The sequence below is a fragment of the Neltuma alba genome, unplaced genomic scaffold, assembly GCF_004799145.2.
Source record: "Neltuma alba isolate B1F8T4 unplaced genomic scaffold, ASM479914v2 tig00011551_pilon, whole genome shotgun sequence".
Classification (NCBI taxonomy): Eukaryota; Viridiplantae; Streptophyta; class Magnoliopsida; order Fabales; family Fabaceae; genus Neltuma; species Neltuma alba.
The window spans coordinates 336,660-345,195 of NW_021636212.1; the positions used below are offsets into that span (position 1 = coordinate 336,660).

Here is an 8,536-nt window from a genome sequence, read left to right on the forward strand (position 1 = left end):
TTCCAAATATTATCTTTTATTTAGTGAAAGCTAATTTGACTAATATTAAATTTAACTAATAATCAATCTAATATTATTTAATTTAGCCAAACAGTCTTATTAAACACCTCTCCACCCATCAAGAGGTATCTGAAATCCAACGCTTCCATGAAAAAAATTACTCACGTCTCTAACTAGCTAATTTTGCTATCATATGTTTAAATTTAAATAGAATAATTACGGTTTATTAGATTCCCGTCCATTGTTCTCTAATCTATAATTCTTTTGTTTTTTTTTTTCCATTTTCATGCGGGCCTTTGACAGGGTATTATAGCGTTTTAAGCTTGGGATTTTATACATACAAATAAATATATATCGCTGCAGAAGTAATTACAAAAAGAAAAATTGCATAGCAATATAGAGAATGAATTGCTTAAAAACAATTTTTTAATCATAACTTATAGTATATGTAATAAATAGTACTCCTCCGGTCTTCAATATAAAATCTTTATACATATTAATATAATAATCTTATATTTAGAATTATAAAAATTTTATATTTAAGACCGGAAAAGTACGTAAAAAGAATTTTTATTTTCACTGAATTTGTTTATGGTAAGCAATTCTTTTTTTTTTGATTGCCCATCCAATTTATCAGAACTTTACTCTAATTACGTCTGAATTCTATCCGTATCACGTATCTGGCTGTGTGATAAGTAATTCTAAACAGTCCCAAAATATGGTTGTTTTGGTGCAATTGGAGCTTTCCCGCACGGTAACTCTTGCTGCACTTTTTTGGGTCTTCACTTCACTTTCCGATGTTACCGAAGTTGTTCATCTGCCAAAGCTCTCGGGCACGCAGTTTCACTTCCTTTTTCTGCTCTCCCTCACCCTCCTATCTTTCTAATCATGCCACGTGTCCTCACGAATTTTAATAATAGACCAAGGGCATTATCGTCATAAATGTCAAGAAAATATAACAAACCAGGCCTTACAGTCCCCTAACCCACACCCTAAAGGCCTCCTCAGTTACATTCAGGGTGTGTTTGGATAGAAACCAAACCATGGTTTCAGAAGTGCTTTTACGGATTACGAAGTAAATATGTGGAGGAGATTATCTCGTTTTGCGGAAAAGTGCTTCTGAAACCACGGTTTGGAGATACCCAAACAGGCCCTCAGCTAAAGACAAACGGCATTTCGTCACCTTCCATTAAACCCTCCCCCATCCCCCCGCCCCTCTCTCTCTCTCTCATATGTATTCTGTAGTACTACTCTCTCTGGAAATCCTATCCCATCCACCATTAAAGCATTGATATTTCTTCATCAACTTAGCTTAGGATCCCCAAAAAACCTTCTCCTCTCAGTCGCCATGCTTTAGGTTTTTTTTATCGAAGAGAGGGACTTTAATGGAAGTAGAGAGACCCCATCATCACAATAACAGCACCAGCGAGCTCTTCATCTGCTTCACCTCTCGCTTGTCTTCCTCCTCATCCATGAAGCTCTCGTCCAAGTCCATTCTCAGCCCAGGTCGCAGCAGAGAACCGTCTCAGATTACTCTTTCTACTTCTCTGAGCCGGAGGCTCAGAAACAATGGCAGCATAAAAGGCGGTACCGGTCAGGCCTCACCGATGTTCCCGACGACCGGCAAGAAGAGGGGATGTGCTTTCGAGAACCCAGAACCTTCTTCGCCGAAAGTAACATGCATTGGGCAAGTACGAGTGAAGACGAAGAAACAGGGGAAGAAGATGAGGGCGAGATCGAAGAAGAGGAGAGGAGAAGCAAGTTTTCGAAAGGCAGAGCAAGGGTTTTCAGATCTTCAGAATTTGCAGCAAGAAGCGGATTTAACGCATCGGAATCAGAGATGGGTTCACCTGCCACTGACGATTTGTGAAGCCTTGAGATCGTTCGGAGCCGAGTTCAGCTGTTTATTTCCTTGCCGTTCGTCTTCTTGTGGGAGAGAGAAAGACGAAGAAGAGAAGGTGGGGAAAGGCGAGGGATCTGGTGAAGGACAGAGTAGGGAGGGTTCTTGTGGGGCTGCATTTGCGCGATGGTTGGTGGCGTTGCAAGAAGGTGAAGTTAAGGGGAGAGAGATTGAGCTGGTGGTGGGTGAAGAAAATGAAAAAGAAGATGATAGAAAGGAGGATACGCCAGAGAGAAGTAGAAGAAGACACGTGCTTGAAGATATTGAGATTGATGTAGAGAAGAAGAATGAGGAGGAAGAAGATAAGGCAAGAGTGAGTATATGTATTCCTCCAAAGAATGCTCTTTTGTTGATGAGGTGCAGATCTGATCCGGTGAAAATGGCTGCTCTCGCCAATCGGTTCTGGGAGTCCCCTGCTCCGAAAGATGAAGAAGTTGAACAAGATGATGAACTACGCCGAGAAGAAGAAGAAGAAGAAGAACAAGTACACATGGAAGAAGAAGAGCGGGACAGAATTGAAGTTCCAGCAGTGGAAGAAGATAGCAGCATTTGTGAACGAGAAATCCCAGAAGAAGTAGAAACAGAAGCACAATCAGTAATTGAAGCTTGTGAATCTGAAATCCCAACAACCCCAGAAATTAGTGAAGTTGCCGAAGCAAGTGAAGGAAAGCCAGAAGTCGAAGAAGAGCAAGCAAAGGAAGTCGAAGTCGAAGTCGAAGTTGAAGTTGAAGTTGAAGTTGAAGTTGAAGAAGGTAATGGCAATCTGAAAGACGAAAACTTGTGTGATAATTCTCCTGAAGTCCTCGCAGATCTTGAAAAACCAGAACTTGAAGAGTTTCATGAAGAGAAACTACAGGAGGAGAAGGACAACGGCGAAGATTTTTGTTGCAACGAACTAAAAATCTCAGAATCTGCTTCTTTATCGCCTATAATTTCTGTAACGTCAGAATCAGAAAACAATGAAGAAGAAAAAGTAGAAATTTCTGTGCCGCCTGAAACATCCGCACGAGAAGAAGCAACTGTGGAGTCAACGGAAAAGGAAGAACAAGAGAAAGAGACGGAAGAGGGACCTGGGGAAGACGAATCGACAGCGACCCAAGTTAGATCCGACCCGGAAGACCCGAAACCCAGGGAACAGAAGCAGGGTCAGGTTCTACCCGATTGCTTGCTGTTGATGATGTGTGAGCCGAAGCTATCTATGGAGGTGTCGAAGGAGACGTGGGTGTGCAGTACGGACTTCGTACGGTGGCTACCCGAGAGGCCGGCGAAGAGAAAGGGCGGGGGAGATGAGCCAAAGAAGAGGATTAGCATTGACGCCAAGCCGCCGCTGGGGCCGCCTCCACTGATGCAGCCGCCGAGGTCGTCCTGTTCGTTTCCGGCGCCGGCGGCTCACGGCGGAGGGATGTCAATGGCGAGCATGATCGAGCAGAAGCTGGTGGGGTCCAATGCCTACGAGCCATTTGTACTTACTCGCTGCAAGTCGGAGCCGATGAGGTCGTCGACTAAGCTGGCCCCGGACGCTTGTTTCTGGAAGAACAGGAAGCTGGAGCCACATCACCGTCCGGCTGCGCTCGGCGTCGGCGCGGCTGGGGTTGGATTTTGATCTCAATTCTTTTTTGTTTTTAACTTTCTTCATATTATGAAAAATAATCTATGAGATTCTGTAGATTGTTGGACAAGGTTTGGAATCACATATGGTCATCATGATGAAGTTCCTGCATTTAGGTTTTCCCTTGTAAATTTATCAGCGATATTCAGGTAATTATGGTTCTGTCCTGTACTTTTTATTTTTTTCTGAGCCATGTCACAATTTAAAAATTGTCTACTTTCTTCCTCCTTTGTCAGTGGCCACGACATCATAAAATTCAGAACGGGGTCTGCTACTTATATCCCAATTATAAATTTTCTGACCGGTCAAAAAAATTATAAATTCACTTGGGATATGTAATAAATGTTGGAATGATTAAATGCCCAAGAGAGGGTGAATTGAGTGTTGATTAAAATTAAAAATCTTTTCGCAATATAATGAAATTCATAAGAAATTCCGAGTATAAAAAACAATAAATCGAGATAAGCATAATCACAGTAGTAAAATGGTTTAGCTGGAAATATAAAGAGGTAAGGGAAGAGAAGATGCAAACAGTGATTTATCCTAGTTCGGTCCTCACTGACCTACGTCCAGTCTCCAGGCTCCCCCTGAGATTTTCAATCGACTATCTCCCTCAAGTTAAACACGGGTACTTAAGAACCACTACAATCACAAGTTTGATCCGGGCACTTGTGATGCCACTTACAATTCTTAGACTAACCAATCTATTCAGCAGCAACCTCACATCGAAGTAAATACTCCCCCTTACTCACCGTAAGGATACAATCTGATAAGGATAATGAAGATTGAATATTTCTTCTCTCAAAGAAGTGATAGATGAATCTTAAGCACGTTTGGGAAACTCTCCTCTCTATCTCACGAATACATATGTTTTAGTCTATGAAGTACAGAGACAGGGAGTTTTCTCTCGGAGCTCTAAATGAAAATATGTTGATTTAGCATTTTAGCATTTGATGTTGTAAGCTCAAGCTCTTCTCATTTTTTTCTTGTTTTGAATGCTCTTCTATTTATAGATGATGTTGGGTAGTTGACCGTTGAGCTTTTTCTTCCCATTTGGCTTGAAGAATATGACCGTTGAAACTAGCCGTTGGAAGCTTCTGATGAACATCGATTCTTCACATCATAAATTCGTTGTGGCTCTTTATCTGAAATAATCTTCCTCAGATCAAGTGATAAGTATCTGATAATTATAGAAACAATAAGTTGGAAAACATGGAATCAATCATCAGATATTCAGAAAGTAAGATGAACTTACTTGATCGATGTCTTGATCGATAAAGCTTTGATCGATTATATTATAGATTAATTACATGAAGAAAAGATATAGCAGATAGATGCATTTATCGAATAGATTATAGATCATATGATGATCGAACAAATGATCGATAAATGATGAAGCATGAATACAGTGACCCAAAAATGATTTATGCAAGAATAAACCTTTTCAAGTTACGTTTGCTTTCGTATCCTTTTAATAGAGAGTTATGTGTAAAAAGAAGGCTGAGAAAAGCTTGAAGATAAAAAGATAAAAGATTTTGAAATCATCGTGAAATGCTGTTATGAAATGAACTTGTACAATGATCAAACAAGTGATCGAATACTTGTTGATCGATCAGGTTATCGATAAACAAGGTATTATAGAATCAGATATTAAACCAATAATAATCGAACACATTATCGATAAATGGATTATGGATAAGGTTATCGATAAACAATGAGTAAGAATATATTCAGCAAAAAACACAGACTATGTGGATTAATCGAACAGGTGATCGATTAATGAATATTCGATCAAGTGATCGATAAAATGAAAAACAGAGATTTAATCCTGTAAGGTAAAGAAACTGATTATCGATCACGTTATGTGAAAACAGGAGTTTCAGGAAATCGAATGATCGATCATTTTATCAATAAATCAATGATCAATTAGGTGAAAAAAATGATTCAACATAAGTTAATGCAGTGAAGATAATAATCGATCATTTGATCGATAAATGTTTGATCGATCAATTGATCGATAAAAGATTTTGAACGAATGGTTTTGACAGAGCACTATATCGAGTAAGAAGACATGTAATATTCGAACAAGTTATCGATAAAGGTCTGATCAATTAAGTGATCGATTATTTCCTGCAACATCTTATATTAAGCAGCTATACCAATTATCGATTAGTTGATCGATTAATCTAGCAAGTTATTGAGCAGACTAAATTATCTATCACGTGATCGATAAAACTTGACAGTTATCGATCAAGTGATCGATAAACATATTCATCTATAACGTTACCCAAAAATCATTTATCCATCATGTTACTGATAAAACCTTAATAATATGTATGAAGATAAAAGAGAAGAATTGAGGAGATAGTACCAGTAACTCGATGAGTATGTAGTCGCTTGATCAGGCTCGAGTAACATATGATAATGGCTTTTCATTTCTTCATCTCTTCTAGAGCTTTTACTCAATAACATGTTTGAGTAGCATGTTGCTTGAGAACTTAATCGTTCAGTGTAGAACTTCTGGTCTTTGCCTCAATAAATTCGAAGTCTGATTCCAGCAAAACGAAGGTCAACTTTGGGTGATCATAAATCTTCCAATTCAACTCCAATTTTTGCAAATGACCTATCCCCAGAAATATCTTTGAGTCTACTTTCTAATGCAACAAGAATCACCCTAAAATTCGTTGTAGTTACAAAGTTATCTTCATCACAGTGACTGAAGGTCGGAATCAAGGCGTTAATCCTTACTGCAATGTTTCGAGCACCATATCTCCCTCATATGAAACTCTTTGAAGTTGATTTTGGTGTCCATGAACCGTGTTCTGAGTCTAGTTTCATATGAATTAAGTTTCACCTCAAACGGATTTGTGGTTTGAGAGATATTAGAGAAATACTGAACCTATATCAGAGCTGAACGAAGAACAGAGCATAACAGAGGATGTATTTTATCGATAATTTGATCGATAAATGGATGATCGATCAAGTGATCGATAATTGCCCATGAAAATCACCTCTAAAGCTTATTTTCCATGTTTGTATGAAGGGTGACTCAATATATGATGGTATAACTTCCCGGTTGTATATTTTAGCTTCCGACTGAGCCATTCAAACTTCTAATTGAGTATAGCAACATTTAACATCAAATCTATGAACTTGAATCTTGATATTTTCATTTGATCTTGCAAGTTCTTCTTTTCTCAATCTCTCTTCTTCTTCTTCCTCTTGATCATTCTCCATAACTCAAAGTGCAACATAATAACTCCTTTCTTTTCTTGAGGAAACTACACAAGATATTAAGTATGATAGTTAGTCAAAATATGAGATAAATAATTTATGTAAACTTTTTGCTCTATTATTTGACATCATCAAAACTAATCATATCTAACAATAAATTCACCACAATCAGACGAGTATTTGAGATGTGAAGCTTGACTTATCTTTAGTCACGTGAGTATTCTTGCCAAATTTTCGTTAAGCAAAATCATTCATGTGGTACACTGATTAGCATTATTTGGGGCCTACCATTTTGGCTGATTGAGTGGAAAAAACAGGATAAAGTGATTAACAAGATGTCTCTATGCTATTGAAGAAATAAGCAATAATCAAAGTCAAGAAGCATAGGATGCAAGGTAATGTAATTTCGTACAAGACAACAAAAACAAAGATGAGCACAATATGTGGTTGTTTGGTTAACAAGGAAACTGTAATATCACCTTCGGTCTCATATTAATAGTTTTAGGGGGTGTTAGGTTAGCCTCAGAAGTATTTTTTCGCAAATCGTGATAAACTCCTTCACATATTTATTTCATATACCGTAAAAGTATTTTTAAAATCATGATTTTATTTCTATCCAAACATCCCCTTAATAAAAGAGCTAGACAAGGAAAAAATAAAGAGATTGGTTTACTTTGCCTCTAAATTTGTACTACTTGATGTTTTAATATTACCTCTGGTCTTTGCACTACAAATTGGATATTTACTTAACTAATTTAGTCCAAATTGTCTTTGTTAGTTGCACATGTTAAAGAGACTTGCAATCAGAAGATAATTCCAATGCATATGATTAAAAAAAATAATTCAGAAAATTCGAGACATATTTATTATAAATAACTAATTTAACTAATTTTATTAATATTTACAACCTAATTATCTAGTTTTTGTATTAAAGATCAAAGGAAGTAATACTTTCCCATCCTAAATATAGAAATTGATTGAGGTTTATTTTATTTTATCTTAAATATAATTTCTTAATTGCTACTAATTAATACAGAATTAATTAATTGGGAGGGAAGGAAGGAAAGGACAGAGAGAAGGAAGAATTTGGGAAGGACAGAGGGGTTAAGGTTGTTAGGTGTCTGTTGGGTTGTCTGCTTGTGGTTTGTTTGTACGCGCTTTTTGGTTCATCCATCTTATCTTAATTCCCTCTTTACTTTTCCCTTTTACTATTAAGACCATACGTGTGTACATTTGGTTACTTGACTCGTTAGATTGTGAAAATGATAGCTTTAGTACACACACTAATTCTTGCAATTCATTTCTTGGGAATATTTAATTCGTCTCTAAGTTTGCTTGTCATGTGGGCTTACGTGTATTTATCAATTTTAATCATTTCATACTATTTTTTGATCCATTGTTTTAATACTCCCTCTACCGTTCTACGCCTATTCATAATAAACAAATTGTATAAAAAAAAATGAATACATTTGTCTAAGGAATATTTAATCTGCTGATCCCTGTGATTTTAGTTCACTTATAGTTCAAGCATTAAGTTTTCATTTAATGTAACCCAATCCTTATGGTTTTGATTCAACTATAACTCGGATTTTAAAGTTTAACCCACTATATATCAGTCTCTATGTTTTAACCATTTAAAACTTTAATTACTGAGTTTTATAAAATATATAATTTTACTTTTTAAGAGATTAAAGTTTTAAATTATTAAAGCAATAGGGATGATATTATACCACGTTTAAATTTAAGGATTAAGTTATAACCGACTTATTTAACTATTATTTCTTATAAACGTG

General features: G+C 36.8%; 1 protein-coding gene across 1 annotated transcript; it reads left to right on the forward strand.

Moving 5' to 3' along the window:
- Window positions 1–1,239: 1,239 nt before the first annotated feature.
- LOC114714915 (histone-lysine N-methyltransferase SETD1B) lies at window positions 1,240–3,578 on the forward strand. Its single transcript, XM_028899706.1, has 2 exons — window positions 1,240–2,612; window positions 2,643–3,578. Exons 1-2 carry the CDS (start codon window positions 1,386–1,388, stop codon window positions 3,501–3,503), a joined length of 2,088 nt encoding a protein of 695 aa, XP_028755539.1. The 5' UTR covers window positions 1,240–1,385; the 3' UTR covers window positions 3,504–3,578.
- Window positions 3,579–8,536: the final 4,958 nt, after the last annotated feature.

Excerpts from the sequence above, each read along its gene's own strand:
- LOC114714915 (XM_028899706.1), top strand. The coding sequence starts at position 1,386 with ATGGAAGTAGAGAGACCCCATCATCACAATAACAGCACCAGCGAGCTC. Across the intron at positions 2,613-2,642 it reads CAAAGGAAGTCGAAGTCGAA|GTTGAAGAAGGTAATGGCAA; the intron begins GTCGAAGTTGAA and ends GTTGAAGTTGAA.